The sequence below is a fragment of the Convolutriloba macropyga genome, chromosome 1 (assembly GCF_964194025.1).
Source record: "Convolutriloba macropyga chromosome 1, txConMacr16.3, whole genome shotgun sequence".
Classification (NCBI taxonomy): Eukaryota; Metazoa; Xenacoelomorpha; order Acoela; family Convolutidae; genus Convolutriloba; species Convolutriloba macropyga.
In genome coordinates this window covers 27,316,161-27,342,213 of record NC_134468.1, presented here as the reverse complement: position 1 = coordinate 27,342,213, position 26,053 = coordinate 27,316,161, and the positions used below count along the sequence as shown (strand labels likewise).

Sequence of the window (26,053 nt, the reverse complement as noted above, 5' to 3'; positions counted from 1 at the left end):
TTAATTAGGTTGCTAATGTGTTGGAGAATGCAGAAATCTATGGGACAGTCACCCAGTACCACGATGTCATCACATACCCAAGCACAAGTAAGTCTCCATTCACAGTGAATGAATTATTATCTAAAATAATACTACCAGTCCTGTTAAATATCAAAGTTTTAGATAATGCCTAATAAAATATGTCAATTGAGTCTCAAATTACTTGAATAACCAATAAAATTTAATCATTCTCATTCTCTTATTATTGGGCCTTGTTTTGTAAAGGTATTTGAATTTGAATTTGAATTTGGTATTTAGGTCAGTGACTTTAAAAAATGAAAGTGACTTTTCCGCAATCTCTTCGAGAAACTAATTAATTCTCAAATAAGCAAAAAAGGACTCAGGTAAGCTGCACTGATGCAATATAAATTTGTAAGAGCCGAAATTGAACACAAAGCTGAACGTTGAAGCGATATAGGCTTTATTCAAAATAGCTACACAGCACTATTACATGTAAACTCAATTATCGCCGGCTACTTATGAACTAATAGCCATGATAGATCTCAAAATTTTTTTAATAAAAATAATTTTAAGGAACAGTTTCGCAAAGTGCTGACCAAAATAGGAAAATTATGCCACTAAGTAGCACAAAACCCGAATTCTTGTTTTTTAAGCAATTGTGGTGGCAGCTTTCAACGAGATGGAAATGGTCCGGGACAGACATCACGGAGCAGAAAGGCAAACCAAGGTCGGAAAATGACAATTTTGACAACTACAAAAATTATTATCAAAGATTTCTCCTAGATTCAAAAATCTCGAGAGGATATACAAGAAAAACTGACGGGAAGTTTTAAAAAGTAGCTTGTGATCACAAAAGGATTTTTGCAACCAAAAAAAACTTTACCTCCAATTTTTTTTACGATAGAATCAATAATGTTAATAACAAAGAACCTTAAAAACAGCCAAGAAAGCAATAGAGAATATGATCCTAATAAAGAGCCAACAAGGAGCCTAATAATTGAGAGTAGAACTTCAGACAAAAATGATAGGCCAATTTGTACCAACAGAAAGGTATACCGACACAAGACAAAGATCCAGATAAAAACACTTCTCGTTGGGAGACGTGTACACAAAATCTAACACGTAATAGTACATGTATCGAACCGACTGTAACAAAAAAATTGAGTAACAAAAGCCCAATCTGGACTAAAACGTCAATTTGCAAAAGATATTCGTCGAAAATATTCTGGATACCCAGTGAAAAGGATTGATCCAAGTTGTAGGAAACTGGAAAAGAAATTGGCAATAGATATAGGGGAAATTCATCCGAACATAACTCTATTGATGAAGACAAGCAACGACGAATAAATCGCATACTCGAGACCACCAAGAAAAGAGCGTATACAGAATATAAAAATCGAGCCACAAATACACAATTAACTACAAGCAAAACACAGAGAAAAAAGCATAACTAAACCGAAACCTAAAATAACAGTAGAACCGTTGATATTGAGTTAAAGTTAAACGGACACAAAGTAAACAACTTGTTATACATGTAAAGATCAATATCAATTTTATTAAAAAGAAATATTGATCACTTTAGCTAACATCAAAAAATCTACTGGAAACGCCAAGAGAACGACAATCAGTCGATTGTAACCACAGACAGAAAAAAATTTAAGCACAGTCGAATCTTCAAAAAACATTAAAACAACAGAAACGTTGCTAAAATGGCAAGTAAAAGGACATCACGATACACCATTAACAAGATTAGACAACATGAAACATATAAACGTAACAAGGAGGCTCTGTAAGGTGCGATCGCACATAAGGTTCCGACCCCGCTCATCCACAGAAGAAAAAGAGTAAAGTTAATCTTATTTCCTTTAAAAACAATTAATTACAAAGTAATGAAAACCATTAGAAATCAACCGAAATATCTCATAGGGATTGCCAGTGCTTCTATAGAAGGACATTAACACCTGTCGGTTTTCATGCGGTTTCAAAACGAACAACAAATAGACAACAAACAAAACATCAATAAAACTCGCCAGAAAACGCTTTTGAAACCGCAAAGCCATATTTTGGCCCTCAAAGTATGTTTGATTGCACCTCCGTGGAACACCAGAGTTTAAACTCTCAACGTTGAGACTAAGTAAAAAAAGACCAATAAGAAAAAAGGTGCAAAATTACGTAATAATTTGTTTTTTTTTTTCGAAAAATCATACTTCCAAAGTCATGAAAGCCATTAATTACAAAGTGAAAATTCCTTTATTCGTCCAACAAAAAGCCATGAGACCTGCAATTATCCAGAATATGTCATACAGCTACAATAAGAACGTCAATTAAGACAAAAACCAAAAAATAAATTTAATTTTTTTGTGATAATCAACCCGTGTCGAAGCCAGTAGTCATAACGAATTCTTTAAAAACATAAGATTTTATGACACCAATCTCTTTGACACTTTCCCCTGACAACAATGTTGTCCTATTTGGTCCGTAATTAACGAGACTATGCAACAAATAGACAATAAAAGGAACAAAATTGCGAAGCTAAAAAGTGTTTATTTTATTTTCGGAGAATAATTGTTTTCAAATTCATGAAAGCCACCAGCTATCTACTAATACCAGAATATTGGCTCATTTATGATTCCATTAAAAGACAATGAAACCTGTCATCATAAAGGAAATTTCATACGACAAGAAAGACAAAGTAAAAACGACAGTTGAACACAAAGTTTAAAAATTCAATTGAATACTTCGAGAAAATAGTGTCGAAGCCGTTAAAACCATAATCATTGTTTTTTTGGGTTGTAATATTAGCAATTGTGCCTTACTTTGAACGCCAATATGGTGATATTGGTAATTGTCAGAAACGTGATATTGTGACAAAACTAGAAAACGTGAAAAAAGTGCAAATGCGTAAAAATTAGAAAAATGTGAATCGTAGTAGGATCAAAGCCAGATAACCATAAATTAAGGCGTAAAACCACAGTAGAGATTAAATTCTAAATCAACAGAAAGAAGAATTGTTCTTTCTTAGCTGACACTAAGCTACAAATTGACCAAATTATTAATAAAGATAGAGGCAAATTTCAATGAGCCAAAATTTATTTAAAAATCAGATAATATTAAAAGTCAAAACGACCATAAGCATTCAAGTAAAAAACAAGAAGCATCAATTGGAGAGCTGCATAGAAAGCCAATTGGACCTATCACTTCTGAGCTTTGATTTGAAATGTTCTGTTTAATTTATATAAGAAACGTATAAATAATATAAAAAAGGTCGACTAATTTAGTTTAAAGAAAGACCGACTGATTACAATCCGAACTATTTGTTTGGATTGTAACAGTCCAAAAAGGCCCAAAACTAACCCTGCTATTGCTGTTTGTCCATTAGAAATACTTTTTTTCGAATATTACAGATTTAGATAATTTGTTAGTTAAAAAATGCTGCAATTTTGATAATCAACGAGGAGATTTAGCAAAAAACTGCATATTGTTGATTACAGAGCTCTTTCAACGAAAGTTGAAGTAGAAGCAGCCCACTACAAAGATTGTGTTAGTGGTGTTTTGGGGTGGGTGCTTCCGGCAAATTTAATCAATGTGGACTAAGGAAGCTTATTTCGTGCGGTTTTAGATCAAAAAGTCTGAATTTTGAAATATTTAGCCAGCATTTTTGACAAAAAACTTATGTGAGAATAAAAAAAAGTCTACAATATTTTTTGTCTTTAAAAATAAAATCAACCGCACTTTTTTGAAAAAAGTTTATCAAATTTTATCAAAATTGACAAAATTTTAGTCAAAAATACACAAAAATGTAAAAAAACAACGGAATTCACTCTATTTTTCTCAGAAGCTTAAACCTCGATAACTCCCTGTAAAAATGGAAATCAAAAAATCCTTTTAATTCCGTATTCTACGCTGGACGAGCTGTCTAATGATAACACTCACAACTCTCTGCGATGTATATATCGATCGGCCAAAATTGTCTAAACAAAAAAACTCATTTGAGTATATAGTTCATCCCCCCTCAAGAGGGGTCGGAATAATAAACTTTCTCCAAAAACAGCCTAAGTTTGATTCAACCAACAAATCATGAAATTAAATAATTTTGAATACAAATACTTAACAACGACTAAAACAACGACTAATGAATTTAAATACAGAATAAAATTAAAACACAACTACACACAAAAACTATGAAAAGTTGGAACAGCACCAATTTATTTAAAGCACAAAGTCAAAAAAGAATTGGATAAACTCATTACAGAGGTAAAAGTGAGCCGAAAGAAAGAAGTAGGGGCAGACCAAATCATATCTAAATAGTTATAACCCATAAAAAGGACTGTTTGCAGTTTGGTGAAAATAGCCATCCTTGCAACCAATCTGAATGACTACTTCGTCAAAAAAAAGCATGAACGCCAAAAAGAGGTTAAACATTAAGTGCACAAATATATGTCAAACCTCGGCAAACTAAGCAGTACCGCTATTTTTATCATCTAAAGAATTCAAAAACCACTCTTGGACGAAAGAAGTGACATGCGGACACTACACTTTGCTTATTGTGAGAACAATAACCGAACACTACAGAAACAACAATTGATCTTAAAGAATTGCGTACATGCCATTAAACTTTCAAAGAAACTTAATCTCAGAAAACCAGCCTGGAGAGTCAGTATACTCATAGTCACTAGAGGCACAAAAATACAGCATTACATCGAAATATTGATTTTTCAAAATAAACACAGCAAAGGGCAGTCAATGGTAACTACTGATCTATTATCCAGAAACCACATCAAGAACAGACAAAAAAGGACAGCCATCTCAAAATCGTCATCATTAAAATCCTGAATTTTTAAAATAAGATCAAAGACACACTAAAATAACAGTAGAACCGTTGATATTGAGTTAAAGTTAAACGGACACAAAGTAAACAACTTGTTATACATGTAAAGATCAATATCAATTTTATTAAAAAGAAATATTGATCACTTTAGCTAACATCAAAAAATCTACTGGAAACGCCAAGAGAACGACAATCAGTCGATTGTAACCACAGACAGAAAAAAATTTAAGCACAGTCGAATCTTCAAAAAACATTAAAACAACAGAAACGTTGCTAAAATGGCAAGTAAAAGGACATCACGATACACCATTAACAAGATTAGACAACATGAAACATATAAACGTAACAAGGAGGCTCTGTAAGGTGCGATCGCACATAAGGTTCCGACCCCGCTCATCCACAGAACAAAAAGAGTAAAGTTAATCTTATTTCCTTTAAAAACAATTAATTACAAAGTAATGAAAACCATTAGAAATCAACCGAAATATCTCATAGGGATTGCCAGTGCTTCTATAGAAGGACATTAACACCTGTCGGTTTTCATGCGGTTTCAAAACGAACAACAAATAGACAACAAACAAAACATCAATAAAACTCGCCAGAAAACGCTTTTGAAACCGCAAAGCCATATTTTGGCCCTCAAAGTATGTTTGATTGCACCTCCGTGGAACACCAGAGTTTAAACTCTCAACGTTGAGACTAAGTAAAAAAAGACCAATAAGAAAAAAGGTGCAAAATTACGTAATAATTTGTTTTTTTTTTCGAAAAATCATACTTCCAAAGTCATGAAAGCCATTAATTACAAAGTGAAAATTCCTTTATTCGTCCAACAAAAAGCCATGAGACCTGCAATTATCCAGAATATGTCATACAGCTACAATAAGAACGTCAATTAAGACAAAAACCAAAAAATAAATTTAATTTTTTTGTGATAACCAACCCGTGTCGAAGCCAGTAGTCATAACGAATTCTTTAAAAACATAAGATTTTATGACACCAATCTCTTTGACACTTTCCCCTGACAACAATGTTGTCCTATTTGGTCCGTAATTAACGAGACTATGCAACAAATAGACAATAAAAGGAACAAAATTTCGAAGCTAAAAAGTGTTTATTTTATTTTCGGAGAATAATTGTTTTCAAAGTCATGAAAGCCACCAGCTATCTACTAATACCAGAATATTGGCTCATTTATGATTCCATTAAAAGACAATGAAACCTGTCATCATAAAGGAAATTTCATACGACAAGAAAGACAAAGTAAAAACGACAGTTGAACACAAAGTTTAAAAATTCAATTGAATACTTCGAGAAATTAGTGTCGAAGCCGTTAAAACCATAATCATTGTTTTTTTGGGTTGTAATATTAGCAATTGTGCCTTACTTTGAACGCCAATATGGTGATATTGGTAATTGTCAGAAACGTGATATTGTGACAAAACTAGAAAACGTGAAAAAAGTGCAAATGCGTAAAAAGTGCTGTCTAATGATAACACTCACAACTCTCTGCGATGTATATATCGATCGGCCAAAATTGTCTAAACAAAAAAACTCATTTGAGTATATAGTTCATCCCCCCTCAAGAGGGGTCGGAATAATAAACTTTCTCCAAAAACAGCCTAAGTTTGATTCAACCAACAAATCATGAAATTAAATAATTTTGAATACAAATACTTAACAACGACTAAAACAACGACTAATGAATTTAAATACAGAATAAAATTAAAACACAACTACACACAAAAACTATGAAAAGTTGGAACAGCACCAATTTATTTAAAGCACAAAGTCAAAAAAGAATTGGATAAACTCATTACAGAGGTAAAAGTGATTCGAAAGAAAGAAGTAGGGGCAGACCAAATCATATCTAAATAGTTATAACCCATAAAAAGGACTGTTTGCAGTTTGGTGAAAATAGCCATCCTTGCAACCAATCTGAATGACTACTTCGTCAAAAAAAAGCATGAACGCCAAAAAGAGGTTAAACATTAAGTGCACAAATATATGTCAAACCTCGGCAAACTAAGCAGTACCGCTATTTTTATCATCTAAAGAATTCAAAAACCACTCTTGGACGAAAGAAGTGACATGCGGACACTACACTTTGCTTATTGTGAGAACAATAACCGAACACTACAGAAACAACAATTGATCTTAAAGAATTGCGTACATGCCATTAAACTTTCAAAGAAACTTAATCTCAGAAAACCAGCCTGGAGAGTCAGTATACTCATAGTCACTAGAGGCACAAAAGTACAGCATTACATCGAAATATTGATTTTTCAAAATAAACACAGCAAAGGACAGTCAATGGTAACTACTGATCTATTATCCAGAAACCACATCAAGAACAGACAAAAAAGGACAGCCATCTCAAAATCGTCATCATTAAAATCCTGAATTTTTAAAATAAGATCAAAGACACACTAAAATAACAGTAGAACCGTTGATATTGAGTTAAAGTTAAACGGACACAAAGTAAACAACTTGTTATACATGTAAAGATCAATATCAATTTTATTAAAAAGAAATATTGATCACTTTAGCTAACATCAAAAAATCTACTGGAAACGCCAAGAGAACGACAATCAGTCGATTGTAACCACAGACAGAAAAAAATTTAAGCACAGTCGAATCTTCAAAAAACATTAAAACAACAGAAACGTTGCTAAAATGGCAAGTAAAAGGACATCACGATACACCATTAACAAGATTAGACAACATGAAACATATAAACGTAACAAGGAGGCTCTGTAAGGTGCGATCGCACATAAGGTTCCGACCCCGCTCATCCACAGAAGAAAAAGAGTAAAGTTAATCTTATTTCCTTTAAAAACAATTAATTACAAAGTAATGAAAACCATTAGAAATCAACCGAAATATCTCATAGGGATTGCCAGTGCTTCTATAGAAGGACATTAACACCTGTCGGTTTTCATGCGGTTTCAAAACGAACAACAAATAGACAACAAACAAAACATCAATAAAACTCGCCAGAAAACGCTTTTGAAACCGCAAAGCCATATTTTGGCCCTCAAAGTATGTTTGATTGCACCTCCGTGGAACACCAGAGTTTAAACTCTCAACGTTGAGACTAAGTAAAAAAAGACCAATAAGAAAAAAGGTGCAAAATTACGTAATAATTTGTTTTTTTTTCGAAAAATCATACTTCCAAAGTCATGAAAGCCATTAATTACAAAGTGAAAATTCCTTTATTCCTCCAACAAAAAGCCATGAGACCTGCAATTATCCAGAATATGTCATACAGCTACAATAAGAACGTCAATTAAGACAAAAACCAAAAAATAAATTTAATTTTTTTGTGATAACCAACCCGTGTCGAAGCCAGTAGTCATAACGAATTCTTTAAAAACATAAGATTTTATGACACCAATCTCTTTGACACTTTCCCCTGACAACAATGTTGTCCCATTTGGTCCGTAATTAACGAGACTATGCAACAAATAGACAATAAAAGGAACAAAATTTCGAAGCTAAAAAGTGTTTATTTTATTTTCGGAGAATAATTGTTTTCAAAGTCATGAAAGCCACCAGCTATCTACTAATACCAGAATATTGGCTCATTTATGATTCCATTAAAAGACAATGAAACTTGTCATCATAAAGGAAATTTCATACGACAAGAAAGACAAAGTAAAAACGACAGTTGAACACAAAGTTTAAAAATTCAATTGAATACTTCGAGAAATTAGTGTCGAAGCCGTTAAAACCATAATCATTGTTTTTTGGGTTGTAATATTAGCAATTGTGCCTTACTTTGAACGCCAATATGGTGATATTGGTAATTGTCAGAAACGTGATATTGTGACAAAACTAGAAAACGTGAAAAAAGTGCAAATGCGTAAAAAGTGCTGTCTAATGATAACACTCACAACTCTCTGCGATGTATATATCGATCGGCCAAAATTGTCTAAACAAAAAAACTCATTTGAGTATATAGTTCATCCCCCCTCAAGAGGGGTCGGAATAATAAACTTTCTCCAAAAACAGCCTAAGTTTGATTCAACCAACAAATCATGAAATTAAATAATTTTGAATACAAATACTTAACAACGACTAAAACAACGACTAATGAATTTAAATACAGAATAAAATTAAAACACAACTACACACAAAAACTATGAAAAGTTGGAACAGCACCAATTTATTTAAAGCACAAAGTCAAAAAAGAATTGGATAAACTCATTACAGAGGTAAAAGTGAGCCGAAAGAAAGAAGTAGGGGCAGACCAAATCATATCTAAATAGTTATAACCCATAAAAAGGACTGTTTGCAGTTTGGTGAAAATAGCCATCCTTGCAACCAATCTGAATGACTACTTCGTCAAAAAAAAGCATGAACGCCAAAAAGAGGTTAAACATTAAGTGCACAAATATATGTCAAACCTCGGCAAACTAAGCAGTACCGCTATTTTTATCATCTAAAGAATTCAAAAACCACTCTTGGACGAAAGAAGTGACATGCGGACACTACACTTTGCTTATTGTGAGAACAATAACCGAACACTACAGAAACAACAATTGATCTTAAAGAATTGCGTACATGCCATTAAACTTTCAAAGAAACTTAATCTCAGAAAACCAGCCTGGAGAGTCAGTATACTCATAGTCACTAGAGGCACAAAAATACAGCATTACATCGAAATATTGATTTTTCAAAATAAACACAGCAAAGGGCAGTCAATGGTAACTACTGATCTATTATCCAGAAACCACATCAAGAACAGACAAAAAAGGACAGCCATCTCAAAATCGTCATCATTAAAATCCTGAATTTTTAAAATAAGATCAAAGACACACTAGTTGTTCCGACCCCTCTTGAGGGGGAAGGAACTATATACTCAAATGGGTTTTTTGTTCAGTCGATTTTGGCCGATCGATATATTCATCGTACAGAGTTGAGACTGGTATCATTAGAAAGCTTGCCCAGCGTAGAATATGGAATTGAAAAGATTTTTTAAATTTTTGCTTCTTACAGGGAGTTATCGAGGTTTAAATTTCGAGAAAATAGAGTGAACTCCGGTGAGATTTGATTCACATTTTCCGGAATTTTGACTAAAACGTCGCAAATTTTGATAAAAAATGTGATTTTTTTTTAAGAAAGTGTTGTTGATTATTATTTGTAAAGACAAAAAATTTTATTGCAGGCTATTTTTACTGATTTTTTTGTCAAAATTTTTGGCTAAAAATTTCACAGTTAAGGCTTTTTCATCAAAAACAGCACGAAATAAGTTTCTTTAGTCCAGTTTGATTAAATTTACAGGAAGTGGAAGTACAGACCCACACACAACTAACACAATTTTTTAGACTCAAAATGGTGCTTTTTCTACTACAAATTCCCTTGAGAGTGCTATGTAATTAAAATTTTGCCGTTTTTTGCTGAATTTATTCGTTGACTATCAAAAACGCAGCATATATTTTTGAGCTTTTAACTAACAAAATATCACTATCTAGAACATAGCAAGGTTAGTTTTGGACCAATCTTGGACTGGTATAATCCAAATAAAAATTCGGATTGTAATCAGCCGGTCTCTTTTATTAAAAAATCAATTTTTTCTACATTAATTAAATAACAGAACATTTCAAACCAAAGCTGACTAATGCTAAGTCTAATTGGATTCGTAGATAACTCCACATTGTTTTATCTAGTTGATTACTTGAAAGCTTATTTTTGTTTTGACTTTTGAAAGTATTTGGTTTTTAAATAAATAATGAATTATTAAACTTTACCTCTATTTTTCTCTTAATTAGGTCAACTTGTAGCTTAACGACAGCAATGAAAGAATGCTTCTTCTTTCTATTGAAATCATATTCATTTTTTATTGCCGTTTTGACGCCTTTAGTCATGTTTTTCTGGCTGTGATATTACTAGATTACACATTTTTAAAATGAATTTTTTAGATATTGCGCTTTTTTCACCTTTTCTAGTTTTGTCACATTATCACGTTATTGACAGCTCGTATATCACAATATTGGTTCTCAAAACAAGGCACAATTGATAAAAATGAAGCCCTTGAAGATATAGATTATGATTTTAACGGCTGCGATACTACTTTCTCGAAGAATTTATGTGAATTTTTAAAATTTTGTCTTTAACTGTCCTTTTTACTTTGTCTTTTTAGTCGTGTGAAAATTCCAGTATAATGGCCCGGTTTCATTGATTTTTCATAGAAGAATAGATGATCCGTTTTTCTGATATTAGTAGATAGCTGATGGCTTTAATTACTCTGAAAACAATTGTTTCTATTTTAAAGAATTAGTTGACTTTACTGGCACCGACACGGAAAAAAAGTAAATTAATTTTTGATTTTTGTCATTTTTTGTCGTTCTTTTTGTAGACGTAAGACATATTTTGGATATTTTAAATTCTTAAGGGCTTGCTTTGATGAATAAACGAACCTAATTAATTATTTCATTCTGTAATTAATGGCGTTCATGTCTCTGGAAATATTTTTTTTCGAAAAAAATTAAAGTGTTACTTAATTTTGCTGTTTTTTTTCATTTTTCTCTACTTGTTACCTAGCTTTATTAATAAAAGTTTACATAATACATTATTGGTAGTCACAGAAAGTGGAATTGAACATATTTTGATGGCCATAGTATGGCTTTGCGGTTCAGAAAGCGTTTTCTGCCAAGTTTTAATTGATTTTCTGTTTGTTGTGTATTTGTTGTTCTTTTTGTAACCGCATAAAAAAATGAATACCGGCAGTTCGTAATTCCCTCTATAGAAGGATTGATAATTGTACACCTATGGGATACTTTAGTTGATTTCTAATGGTTTCATTACTTTGAAATTAATTGTTTTAAAGGTCGGAGCTTACTCCGCAGGCATTAAACTTATAAAATTTAAAGGGCAAAGTAGCTCAGACTGTAGCTAACAAGGGATTTCTACCATAAAGGTAAGCTGTTATATCGATCGGAACAAACTCTGTACCAGATGGAAATGAATCGAAATCTTCTTGTACAAACCGACAGAGACTACAGACTACAAACGTTCAACCAACTGGGAACAAATCCTAACTACAACACAGTAGGAGACAGTTGGGCACTTTAACAGAACTGACGTCACTGGACAGCACACTTTTTGACTGGCACCTTTACTGTTTCCCCACCCGATGATGTAGATGTAGATCACTTACTGACGACTCTAGTCTTAATTTCACCTGATGACACTTCCATTGTATTTCAGCTACAACTCACAAATTCGGATAAAAACACACAACCCCTGATGTATGTAGCAGTCGAATTGCTGGATGTACACCTCTAAACAATCACAGACTGAGAAGACATTATACTCTTTTATATAGCGTTCTATAGTTGTACGATGTCTATTTTTAGTACTCTGGTGTTATACTATATCTTCACCGTTATGATTGAAGTTCACCTTCAGTGTTTTACAGAGTCAGTTAGTCTGAGAAAACTAGGTAAGCCTACTTTGCGCGCAGAAATAAGTAGCCCTAACTCTTTATACCTTAGGGCTCTAAAAAGAGCCCACATAGGGTCTGCCTTATGTCCAGTTGTTTTTATGCTCAAAGTTACCTACATGCAGCCTCTCAAGCACCTCAAAAATGAACTCTTATGCGTTCATGTCAATACCATTGCGCGTTCAAAATTACCTATGTCCCTAGTTTTCTTCATTTCGGTCTAAGACCTTAGACAGTGTTTTTAAATAAGTTTCAGTCTGAGAACCAAATTTCGAACGACTGACTTTTTTTAGACCAAGCCCAGACTTCTGACTAACTGTTCGGCGTTTGCCATTCCCTATCTGGGAGGACAGAATAAAAGTGAGTGGCGGCTCCTAGAGGACGTTCAAAGAGCAGAGGGACTGTGGGCCTCGTACTTGTTCTTCGAGGGTCCTCTCAAGTGGGCCAATGGCTACCTGTACAGACTGGTGTGCCAGAACCCTGGATCTCACATCTCCTATTTGACATACGTCATTCCAATGGAGTTCCAACAATTCAACGCAGAGTGGAAGGAGAAGTAATCATTTCTATCTTTGAGCACGAAAAAGAGAAAGAAAGTTAATGGGTCAGATGCTGTATGGAAAATGATATCAATGAGCTCTTCCGATAATGGGGGGAGATCGTGTTGTACTTTGGATATGTTCTCTTTCATAATATACGGGGATGCAAAATGTAATGAGTTCATTATGATGAGTATTAGGAATCTGATAAATCTGGTCTTCCTCACCCCTGCAAAAGAATAATTCACGAGATTTTTTGATGACATAATACTTAACTGAAAAAAGCTTGTAATTTAATAAAAATTAAAAATATTTAAAGAATCAACAAAAAAAATTACCGCATCTTTTCCGTTATTGCCCATGGAGAACTTAATGCCCCCCCCCCTCGTTATAGAATACATACCGTTAGATAGTACCAGTGAGTTGTTATTTGTATCTGATATTGCAAGAGCGCCAAGGGTTTGCAAAATAACTGGGGGGCACAGACGAAAAAGATCAAATTGAGTTAGCTTTGGTCATTTTCAGTGTGGTATATGGTTATCTTAGTCATTTTTCCACGTTTAAATCTGTTAACATATTTTCCTATCTTAGCAAATAATTAGCCAACCTCCTAATTTTGGGTGTTGCCAAGAAATTGGGATTCTGATTTGCCAAATTATGTTCTGTTTCACTCGAGATACGACGATGTGGACTACATAGATGGGACAGGGAGTAAAATGGGCAGCTACACTCTACTTGTGGCTCAATGGGGAATCATTCCCACCATGGTCAGTTCAGGCTCCCTCACCTCAGTGGACATGACACGCAAGGAGACACTCCTCAATGGACACCTCGATCACGTTGAAGTCGTCACTCAGGTACATAGTATATCTCTGATCGAAAAAAGGTCAACACCAGAAATGATTTTCGACCGTTTTTGACCGTTTTGATTGCGATTTTCAGTCTCTCAGTTTTCATTTCCTAACAACAGAGAAGCCACAGCTGAGGTTGTTATGGATCTCCTGAGATTTTCTAGGACTCAAGGAAGAGTGTTGTTTGTTTACCGGTCCTTTTTATCCTTTTTGCAGCAAGACTTTTGTTCACGTGACATTTCTATTTCAAAGAAAACCAAGAAGAACTGTCATTATGGACAAATTCTTAAGAAGCAAGAGATTTTGTGTTCATGAATCAGACTGAGTGAAGGACTTTGACTCCGTGTATGTGCTCACATTTAGCCAATTTGAAACTTCTCTTATCATTTAGCTTATTATTTTGTTTGTAGATATGGTTTTGCATGGAATTTCTTAACTGTTCAATGTGAAAAAGTTACTATTGTACTTGCAATTGTAGCTGAAAAAAGAGCTGCGAAATTCTTTTCTGCATTCGAAGTCTTTTTTTTAGCTGCACTCGTGAACTCTAAAACGCACTGCGTTACTATCAATTGCTTTTTGTTTATTAGCAAAATTAAGAAGCGAGTAAATTGGTGTCCTCTTTTTTGTCACCCCTATTCTTTTAACCCCCTATATTTTAACAAAGATTTCTGAACCCCTAAATCAATTAACCCCTCAATTATTTAACCCCTTTATTGCTTCACCCCGATTACAAGCTTCCTATAAATGAAGATAATTAGGCCTCAATCATTTCTATTTAGCCTAATCAATAGATATTAAAATTTGGGTATGAAATGATTGAGGTGTGAATACAACTTTCACACCTCAATCAGTTCATTCCAATTTTAGTCTGTAAATCTATGGATAATAAATGTCAGGGACATAGAGCTAACGACTCGTTAGTTTGAAGCAGAGCTATAACTAATAGCGAATTAGTTATCCAATCTAGTAGATAGTGAGACAATTAAAAGCAATTGAAAAGTGGATGGAATTCAACATTTCTTGTTTCATTGCGTTTTGAATTCAGCATGATAACTGACGACTTTTAATTTAAAACTTCTTCCAAAGACAAAAAAAACATTGGTTGTAGAAGGCCACGAGTTTTATGTTAAAAGATTAAATGAGTTCGCCACTGCCTGGAATTGTTCAAAATATCAAAGGTACAAGTGCCGGGTTTCCGCAGTTACACAAAATGGCCAATTTAATCGTGTAAAAGGTGAGCACAATCATTATGCTTCTATTGGAAGCCGGCAACACAAAAAGTTATAAAAGAGATCAAAGCCCTAAATGCAGCAGTAAATCAATCGTGAGCATCTAGTTGATTAAAAAGTGCTAACCTTTGAATCAAATTCTGGCACATTTTGCACTAAATTAAACAACTTAACTTAGCGCTATATCTATATCAACAAATTTTTGCCAAGCAATATTTTATAAATCTGCTTAATTTTTATTTTAAAAACAAAGAATCTGTTGTCAATTTTGACCCTAGAACAATTGGCAAAACTCCCGGTATTTGAATTGTATTTTAATTGATTACAAAGAACTCGACATTTTCCAAGTTTTGGTCGTCATAAGCGACGTTTTTGCTGCTTTATGTTTTAAAAATATATATCAGTGGGAGCAGCAGTTGAGTTTTCTAATTTTTTCCAAGATTTTGGCTGTTTTGTGGCTTCTGACAAATTTTCAAATGTTATCAGAAATGAAAAACAAAACAAGTTAAAACTATCGGTGGTTTTTTCACCACTTAGCAATTTTTGCTAATTTAGGCAATTTTTGTTAAATTAATTGCTTTTCAGTGAACTCCAGATGAGCATTGCGAAAAGTGCTGACAATTTTAAAGCAAGTTCTGCTTAATAAATAACGATAATATTTTTCCGACCCACTTGTGGGGGGAGGAACTATATACTCAAATGGGTTTTTTTTGTTAAGTCAATTTTGGCCGATCGATATATTCATCGTAGAGAAACGTGAGTGGTGTCATTAAAAAGCCGTTCCAGCATAGAATTCAAAATTAAAACGTTTTTTTTGAATTTCGTTTTTTTCGAGGAGTTATCGAGGATTGAAGTTTTGTGTGAACACGAGATATTTGGCTAGATTTTTGTTCGCTTTTAGAGTAAATTTTCTCTTCAAGTTAAGATATTTTCTATAAAAAGAGTATTTCAAATTTACATTTCATAACACAATATGAACCAATTGTAAGATCCTAATGGACTTAAGGTGATAAAAAGACTAGTTCTGGTCTCATAGGGAAGTTCCCTATCAAAAATATCGAGTTCTATTTGAGAGCTCTTTGTTTAAGAAAACTTTTTAGTTTTTTTGTTTTTTTAAGTCAGCTAGAGACTAGTCACTTTCATATTAAGGTTCCGTTAGCGACAAACCTCATTTACGTTTAAATGAAGCCCAATGAACAAAAAAGTTGGTTTTCATGGAATTGCTCATGTTTATTTGCCTTCGACACTGAGTTTTCGTAATTTTAAATGAAAATTTGATTTTATTTTGAGGATTTACAATTTTTTGGAGTCCTATGGCGTGAACTCATTGACCAAAGGTGCAAGATGTTCCCTAATGAGCATTAGGTGAACATATCTAGTGCTTTGAGTGGACAGCTGTTGGCTGTTAAGGCTTTAAGAACAATTTTTCGAAAAAAATTTCTGAACATTAACCAATCCTAAACTTATTTTCGTGAACTGTAAGTCAGCTTCAGTAAAAACAGTATCATCTTCCTTCCTACTGCAACAAATTTTTATCTGGTTAGCGGTTTTATCTAATAACTATTGGATATATGACTTCAAAGACAAGATCTCAATTTTTTTTTAATTTTTGTGGTTATTTTCGTATTATTGGTTACTTTTGAACTCATGTCACATTATCCAAAAATTGATAGCTCCCATTGGCTCCGAAAATACGTTCATAACTTTACTTGATAATAAAGCCTATGGTTTAAACGGCTTCGACACTTTCTTCTCGCACTTTTCCACTGGGTTTTGGTTTTTGCCTGTATTTGTTGTCGTTTTCATAGTCATAAGACTTATTGTGATGTCTTATTGATTAACTATGAATGACAAACTTCTTGTCCTCACATCGAAGTAAAATTGAGCGTATTTATTGACTTCGTTGAAAGCTAGTGATTTTAATGGCTGTTGAAAATAAGTATTCTGAAAATAAGTATTCGAAAAAATTCTTCTGAACATTAATCAATCTTAAACTTTTTTTCGTGAACTGTTAGTCAGTCTCAGTAGTGACAGTGCCTCCTGCTTTTCTACTGCAACCAAATGTAATATGGCTAGCGGTTTTATCTTCTAACTATTGGTTCTCTGACTTCAATGACAAGATTTCAAAATTTATTTTTTAGATTTTTGAATAGTTTCGTTTTATTGGTTACTTTTGAACTCTTATCACATTATCCCAATATTGATAGCTCCCCTGGGCTTAAAAGAGACGCTCAGTGGATCAAAGATGAGGTTTTTGAGGAAAACTTATGTTTTAAATGGCTCCGACAATTTCTTCTCGCATTTTCCTACAGAGTTTTTGGTTTTTGCCTTTTTTTGTTGTTGTTTTCATAGTCATAAGACTTAGTGTGATGTTTTATTGATTAACTTCGCGTGACAGATATCCTTTTTGTCTCATATCGTAGTATATTTATTGACTTCCGTTGAAAGATGTTGAATTTAATCGCTGTTAAGTCCTTAAAAATAAATTTTCGAAAAATTTTTAGGCATCAACCAATCTTAAACATTTTTCGTGAACTTTTAGTCAGTCTGAGTTTTGAGAGGACCCTCTTCTTTTCTACTGCATACAAAATTAATCTGGTTTCCGGTTTTATCTTCTGCCGAATAGTTTCAAAACTTCAACGCCACGGGTTTTCATATTTTTTTTTTTTAATTTTTGGATACATTTTCTTGTTTTTGGTTCCTTTTGAAATCTTATCACATTATCCTACTACTGATAGTTCCCAATGTTTTAGTGAAGACGTTCAATGGATCATAAATAAAGTTTTCAGAGTAGAGCTTAATATTAAAATTGCTTCGACACTTTCTTCAGGCACTTTTCTACTGAATTTTTCGTTTTTGCCTGTATTTGTTGTTGTTTTCATAGCCAATGACGCGTTGTAATGGATTTTTGATGAAATATGAATGGCAGATAACCTTGTGGTCTCATCAATGAAGCGTATTTACTGGTTTTTGTTGAAAGCTATTGAATTTTACGGCGTTGATACTACGAGTTTTTTCAGAAATTTCGTGGTTCTAATGTATTTGTTCATATTTGGTGATTTTTTGAAATCCTATTGTTAAAAAAGAAGAATTCCATTGCTGTTAAAAAACATATTTGAAACTAGAAAAGTTTCTGTTGGAAATTTTTTAATGCCTTCGACGATTTTCTCTCTCAATTTTTTTCTTGAATTTGCTCTTTATTCCTGTTTTTTTTTGTTCTCTAGGTATCCGTAAATTGCTGACCGGTCGCATAAGCTTGTAATTGAAGATTGAATGAAAGATGTTACCCAAAGCACTCAGTTTATAGCGATTTAAAGTTTATGATATACATTTCCAATTTTTTTTCAAACGTTTCAGTTTTTGTTTCGTCTTTTCGTCAACTTGTAAATTATTTTCATCATTGAGAGGTCTCGTCCAATTTCTTGTATTTCAAAAAAACTTATCTACTAATTTGATTTGTCACTGGCGTTTTGCTTGTTGGACAATGAAATTTTTTATAAACGTTTTTCGGGTGGTCAGTTTTGTGTTTCTTTTTCTCTTCTTTCAGCAAAATCGTATAATAACAGATCCCAATGGTTTTCAAATGAGGCCCAGGTAAACTTAGTTAATATCTCAGAAAAAATCCTTCAGCTGAAATAGTAAAAATAACAATTGAGTTAAAAGTATATAATATTCAGATAATAGCCAATGACGTAAATGGTATCAATAACTTGTTTTCAAAAATCATTTGTAGTTTTTTGAGTTTTCTGAATCTTTAGTCCGTTTCTATGACATTGTCTAACCAAAGACAGGTCCTTTTGGTTTCGTGATATCTTTTTAGTAAATTGTCAGGGTTATTTAGTTAAAAGCTAATGCTTTTAAAGACTTTTAAAATTTCTTGGTTTAAAAAATATTGTTTAATTTTTGAATTTTGCCTCATTATTCGTTCTCTTTGCCGACTTGTTACCTAGTCTCATTAAGAAAAATTTCCATCAGCTTTATAGTTAGGAAAAAGTTAACTTGTGTAGTTAAAGTTTTCTCTGACTGCATTTTGACGTTGTTACTATGTGCTTTTTGATATTCAGTTTTTGCCTTGAAATTTTTGTTTTTGCTAATTTTGTTGTTTGTTTTTTTTATCGTAGTCTCTTTATCGGCAGATCTCGTTGGTGCTGTAATGAGGCATGTCCTTATGTTATTCAATTAGTGGTTACATTGTGTAACGACTGTTTTAACCTCAAATATCTATTTTTGTTATATCGTCATTTGGTTGACAATTAAGTAAAGAATGTTGATAAGCTCGGGTCGGAACATCATGTGCGAACGCACGCTAACGAGCCTCTTTGTTTGATTTAATTTCAAGAATTTACGTCAAAAATGAACAACGTTTGAAATAATTGCGAAAAACGCATTTTTTCTTGGTTTCTGTGCTGTTATTGTTACTTTTTACTTTTTTTCGTTTACTTTTATTGTTACGCGACAACTTTTCTCTTGGCCTTTTAATAATGTTTTGTTTTGTTTTGAGTAAAGTTTATCTATATGTGTGTTCACGGTTCCTAATAATAGAGTTCATATAACTTTAATATCATTTTATTATAATGGCAAGTCTCACGTAGCAAAAAGTGTGAATTTCAATCCGCTATCGGTTTGATGCCGCACGCATTTCTCTGTATGATATAATGATTCGGATTTACAAATAGAACAAGAAGTCAAATGAAAAAAAAAATTAAATTCGAAGGGTTGATAAAAAATAAAGTGTTAAAATAAACTGCTAAAAGTGACCGTTTTTAAAAAGCCATAATTGTTAAAGGTTATTTTTCAGAAGCTTTCAATAACTGTAGTTCTGAAATTTTGCCGATGGAGCTTTTTGTTTGCATTTTTTCTTAATGTTTCTTTTACGATGCTTTTTTTACTAGTTCTCACGGTCAAAGGTTTTTTTAGCGAACAGGCACTGCTTTGTAAATCGAATGAGAGCTCAACTTATATGAAACAAGGCGGCTCGGTAATGTGCGTTCGCACATTAAGTTCCGACCCCACTTATCTACATTTTTCACTTATTTGTCTACCAAATGAGGAAGAGATAAAAGAATTAACATATCAACATATCTTTCAACAAACTACTAAAAGCATAAAACAATCTACTCTAGAGGGCCTATGAGACCTGTGGCTACAATAATAGACTATCAGAAAAGACGGCAATAAAAATCAAATGGTTACAAATATTAATTACGACCAAAACTGCTTGTCCATTTTTTTGAAAACCACTAATAACCAAATCGAAATGACATCAGATAAAATTTATACTCAGAAGACTAAACTAAGTCGACTAGAAATGAGAAAAAGGGGCAAAGTTTATTAGAACATTGCATTTTTTTTTAAAAAAAGAATTAAATTCGAACTGATCAGAAACATTACGCATCAAATGAAATCATTGAGAGAGTCGTTTAAACCTCAATAGAGAGCAATTGAGGCCTTTCATCATCCAGGATATGTCACACGACTACAAAAAGAACAACAAATACAGGCAAAAACCAAAAACTTGAACAAAAAGTTATGCACAAAAACGATGTCCCACCAAATCAAAACGATGTCCCAATCAGTTAAATATTACGCTGATCACTAAAAACAACAAAAATTCTTCGTTTGCATTTTTTACAGGTGACAACAATTGTAAATCAAATGAAGCCCGTTATTGTGATACTGTGAAAAGAAAACAAAAACCTACAAAAATGGGGCAAATATACAAAAATCACGAAAATTGGTTTTACGAAAACTGGTTGTTCCAAGAAGAAAGACCATTTGAGGAAAAAAAAACCTTTATGAAGAGCACATTGTATTTCAATAGACAAATCATGTGAATTGTATATAGAGATGCTTAGCTACAATTTAACAAAAAAAAAATTGGCCGATCTCAAAAACCTATAATTTTTTTTATTAAAAACAAATATTTTCAAAATTCATAGCCAACAAAAGCTTTCGGCTAAAAGAGTAGACAATTTGTCTTGCAACTATTTGGAAAACTGATTGCGATTGTTATTAATGAGACTTAATAACAAGGCTTTAAGGTAACATTAAATACAAGCTGAACTAATAAGTTTCACAAAAAATTTACGAAACCACAGTTTTGAAGCCATTAAATTTATAAGATATTAACCGTGAGAAGATAACATCTTCATTTGCGTCTCTTTTAATCATCATAACGTCTTTTTGTAAAACGACTATCACAAAATGACATCAAAAAGAACCACAAAAACTGAAAAGTAACTAAAATTCACAAAATTCTGCTGAAACAAATTGCCTAAGCCCTGCAGACATCATTTAAAACGTTTAAACAACAGAAAAATTAATGTTTGATAAAACAGAACTTTAGAAAGAACTCTAAACAATGAGGCTAATTTACGAAAATTATACAATGTAGTAAAATACGAAAAAAAAACGCAAACCAGAACAGAAAGAGTTAAGTTGAATACTGTTACTCTTTTTTTAGCAATTTAATTCGAAAGTCAAAAAAACCATTAGCTATCTAGGGATATCAAAAATTAAATTCACTTGTTTATCTATCGTTGGTCACTGAGACCTTTAATTACACAAAATTTGGCATATGACAACAAAATTTAACAACAAATGAAGGGCAAAAACATAAAACTCTACCAATTTCTGCAAGAGCACGGTGTCGCAGCCCTTCAAATCATATGTTATGAAAACAAAGAATAAGTTCAGTTTCAAATGTTGTATAGGTTTTTTCAGTTAGATTGTTAAATAATGTGACAATTTACAAAAGAAACAAAAACAACATCAAAAATGGGCAGGTATGCACAAAAATCAGAAAATTTTGAATGAAAACTCGTAGTACCAGAAGCAAGAAAACCTTTTGTTCAAAAAATCAGCAAACAATTAGTTTTTATTCTATAGGGAGGAAAGGGTGACCTATACTTACTGAGAATAAGCAAACTGTTGACTAAAATGATACAAAAAATTGACAAGTTCAAAAAATCACAGAAATTTCCTTAAAACAAATACTTTCAACAACATAAGAGACATTAGGTAATACCCAAATGAATAGAAAAGGTTTATCTGCACCTCTTAAGGAAGAAATATAGATCATTGAGCGGTTAAACATAAAAATTACACTGCCAAAAGAATAACAAATGAAGGCAAAAGACAAGATTTCAGTTAAATTTTACTAAAACTCTTCCTCAAAGCCATAAAAACCCTTCGGTTCTCTGAGAACAAACTGTATCTACATTTAGCCTCACTTTTACGTAAATTGTAGCTGTCATTAAAGGAGCCGTGAATACAAAATATTGTCAGTAATTATGATTAAAAAAAAGCAAAATATTTTGAAAAAAGGCCGCATCAAAATAAAAACCAAAAAGTCTCTGATTCTGAGAATCCGTGATATTATCGAACCTCTCCCTGATGTTGTCGCGCCCCCAGCAAACCGACCAAGTGTTCCAGGTGTTTGCAAATTAGACCAATTGTTGAGTGGAGTTCTTCAAATTAAAAAAAAACAACTATGCATTTTGTATAATTATGGAGTTAAATCTGCAAAAAACGGCAAAGTTTTAATTCCAGAAGACCGTCATACGTAGCCTAATTGCAACTAGCGCTTTTTAAGGGAGTCTGTGTTAAGATTTCTAGGTCACTAAGTCTGGCAAACTTTAACAAAGGGGACCAAAAAAGCATATTTTGTGCCATTTTGATTAAAAAGGATTGAATTTTGAAAATATTATCAAAAATTATAGCCCAAAAAAACTTCGATCAAACAATTCATTAACGCTCTTCTATCTCTAACGGTAACAACAACAATCTGCCGCTCAAAATTTTAACTTATTTTGAATTATATTAGCGAAATTGTGCAAAATTTTAGCAAAAATTACTGAAAATGTGAACAAAAACAGTCCAATGTTCACAAAACTTTAAACCTCGATAACTCCCTGTAAAAAACGAAAATTAAAAAATCTTTTCAATTCCGTATTCTACGCTGGACGGGATTTTTAATGATACCACTCACAATTCTCTACGATGAATATGTCGATCGGCCAAAATTGACTGAACAAAAAAAAAACCCAGTTGAGTATATAGTTCCTCCCTCCCCACTAAAGTGGGGGTCGAAAAAAAAATGTATGCAGCAGAACCAACTTTTTTTGCTCAATATTTATCTCGTCTTAATCATCTTTTAAGCATTTCAGATACGAAAAAAGATACTATTATAATAATATAATAAAATAATCATTAGACTAGATTTATTGGGTTTTGCTGTAGCTTGTTCTGATTTTGTTTTGAGCAGTTTCATTTGCACCTTACACATTGTACTCCTAACTCAAAGGGTTTTTGCAGATTGCGACAACAATGTTCCGAGAGGAAGCTCTTCTTGGCTTGACTACAATCTCATGGCGATGGGTAGACGGACACATTCTACGAGTGAAAAACGTCAGAAGGGACAGTTACTACTCGCTCGCTTTCATCCTATGCACTGTCCTCCTCGCGGTTGAGCGGTCATACACATTCCTGCTCAGAGCCAGACGAGGAAAGCAGCAGGAAGTTCAGGACTCGAAGGATGACCACTAGTACCCGATACTTTGTCACATGCAAAGCTCGTTATACGTTATGTAACTGGTTAACGTGAATCCATTACTGATTTTTTTAAAACTTTCCAACAATTATATTCTTCACAATTTAAAACCGACATTAGCTCGGAAAGCTCCTCTCAGCCACCCTAGTCTATTACCAACGGCTATCTTAAGATTTCGGACCTTCAGATCTCAAAAATCTTGCAAGAGTAGAAAAAAACACTGAATTCCTAAAACCGTGTTAAATAAGCAACATTGCATGTTGATGTAAAAAATGAAGCAATTGAACGTCAATTCTTTTAAGCAGATTGTCCTACCATTAAGGTTGACCTGAATGGCAAGATTACGCTCCATAGATTATGCACGATCTTGACATCTTGTAAGGTTACACATCATCTTGCAAGATTCTTGGGCCGAGGATTTTCGGCAAAAGCTAACGGGAAAAGAGAAGAAAAGATGGAATCTTAATATTTTCACTCCGTTAGATCTCCGCTTAATAAACGCATAAAGAGTGGAATTCAAGAGCGGAACTATGGGTGAAAAGGGTGCAACGAAAAGTGGAATTATTAGTTTTTCCACCTTCCAACGCTATCTCGAGTTCACGCCTCCATATTTTTTCCTTCTCTTCTACCACTGCGCTAAGGGTTATGCGTTTTTCGACAAAATCAGTCATTTTTAAATAAAGTAGGCACAATAAGAGTGGAGTTTTCATTTTTATTATTTTTTTCTAAAATTTATCTCTTTCTACGCCGTTGTTCCAGAATAGGTCCCTATAGGGGGCAGATTTAAATAAATTCTTTCGGACCGTTCCACTGACCACAGTTTACATTTGCTATTAAGTAAACAATTTTACCCTGGGCTTTTTTGTTGCGTAAAGCGTTTAAGGGAACCCAGCTCTCAGTGCATTAAAAAAGTATCGAGTATCAGTGGGATTGAACTGATTTGCACAAAGTGTCAAAAAGAAAGGACTTCTATGGCTACTACACAACAAGTTGTACCAGAAGATATCCTACCCAACAAAGGATTCAGCCGCTAAATTCTTGATATCGTCGTTTCAACTGACACCTGTTAGAGGTCGTCTCAATCGAGTGACATTGACCAATTCCTCATGAACTCATTCTATGTTCATATACCTCAACGTAAACCAAAAACAGATATATGTCAAGTTAGAAACTATGTCATTAAATGGGTGCACACTAATAAAGGTCAAAGTTTACCTTGTGCAAGTTTGTTAAAAGCTATAATGAACGTCGAAAATAAGTTAACACCCTCCAGTATTATTAAGTTAAAAACTCACTTTTGGCGCGATATTGCCCCAATTTGAGATCACATTTTGAAAACAATCTTTTTAACTTCGATCCCTCATACTAGTGGTTTTGCCTATCTATGAAAGTGAGGTAAAACGTAACGGTAACATACCAGATACCAGATAAGGTCAAGTTGGTGAGCTCTATCCAAGCTTCAGAGTAAAAAGAAATTTGTCACGAAATGTGATGTGCTCACCGTTCACGTTTTTTCAGCAATAATTGAGTTTGCATACATGATAAGCATTAGAGAGAGTAAACTTATATGTGAAAACATTGTATTTTCGCGAAAACGTCTCTTTTTGTGAAACTTGGATAGAGTTCTACAAATTTATGTACCTTATTTGTTAACTTACAGATACGTATTTTCTAAATTTCATAGGCAGGCACGGCCACTAGTGCAGGGAATCAATGGCGTATACATTGATTTCAAATTTTAACCACTAACTGGAGCAGTACTAGATAACAAGCAAAATTAGAAGCTATGAGCTTAGAAAACCATATTTGCGTTTTCAAGACCACCAGACTCAAATAAGCTGAAAAAGTTAATCTTTTCACTATCATCAATTTACAATTGCCTATCTTGCCCAACATGAAAACAGAAAAAAGCCAAGCAACCGACGAATTGTTGAGAGAAAAAACATTAACTGAAGTAACTAAGTTTTTGAATTTCACTTTTATTAGTGTGCTGATTAGCATTACTGAGTAATCAGAGTTTAGTGTTAAGTTGTTCCAGCCTGCAGAGGTTCTCGGAGGTTAGGAACTTTTTGCCTAATGTGGAGGTTAGGAACTCGGAATATTTTGACAGTACCCGATAGTTATGCATCTTTCATTAAAGTTTTACAAATCGCAAGTACTCAAAAAAGAATTTAACATTGGAACCAAATATTTGTATTTGTTCAAAATTGACATTGAAGGAACTAATTTTCTAAAACAGGCTCAAAAAAGGGAAGCTGCCAGCCATTTTTTTTCTCTAAACAACAGAACATTAGGCTATGTAAATTACACATTTTACACCAATATAACAGTTTGCTTCTATTTGTTTTGTGAGCTGTTAAAGCATAGTTAATTTGTAATTGTTCATCTTTTACACATTTTTGGTCTAAGAGCTCAAGCATTCTTGTTTGGTTACATGACAATTTACCCAATGCCATTTTACCCAATGCCATTTTTCCCAATACCAACTTACCCGATGCTCTTTGATCTTTTAGTTCAATTATCCGATTACAAGCAGTCGCTATTTCAAGGATGATTTTTAATATTTGTGGACATTATAATCCCATGTTCGGTTATGATAGTTTCATATCAA

At 33.3% G+C, this 26,053-nt stretch overlaps 1 protein-coding gene across 2 annotated transcripts; it reads left to right on the top strand.

The window, feature by feature from the left end:
* Nucleotides 1-24,626, top strand: LOC142347879 (uncharacterized). 2 transcript variants are annotated; one of them, XM_075399033.1, is made up of 6 exons: nt 1-87; nt 654-727; nt 12,566-12,828; nt 13,488-13,668; nt 23,208-23,437; nt 24,393-24,626. In XM_075399033.1, the coding sequence occupies exons 2-6, from the start codon at nt 680-682 to the stop codon at nt 24,550-24,552; spliced, it is 882 nt and encodes a 293-aa protein (XP_075255148.1). In that variant the 5' UTR covers nt 1-87; nt 654-679; the 3' UTR covers nt 24,553-24,626. The 2 variants fall into 2 exon arrangements, with proteins under 2 accessions (XP_075255148.1, XP_075255157.1); XM_075399042.1 differs by having other exon boundaries at nt 24,368-24,561.
* The last annotated feature ends 1,427 nt before the right edge of the window (nt 24,627-26,053 follow it).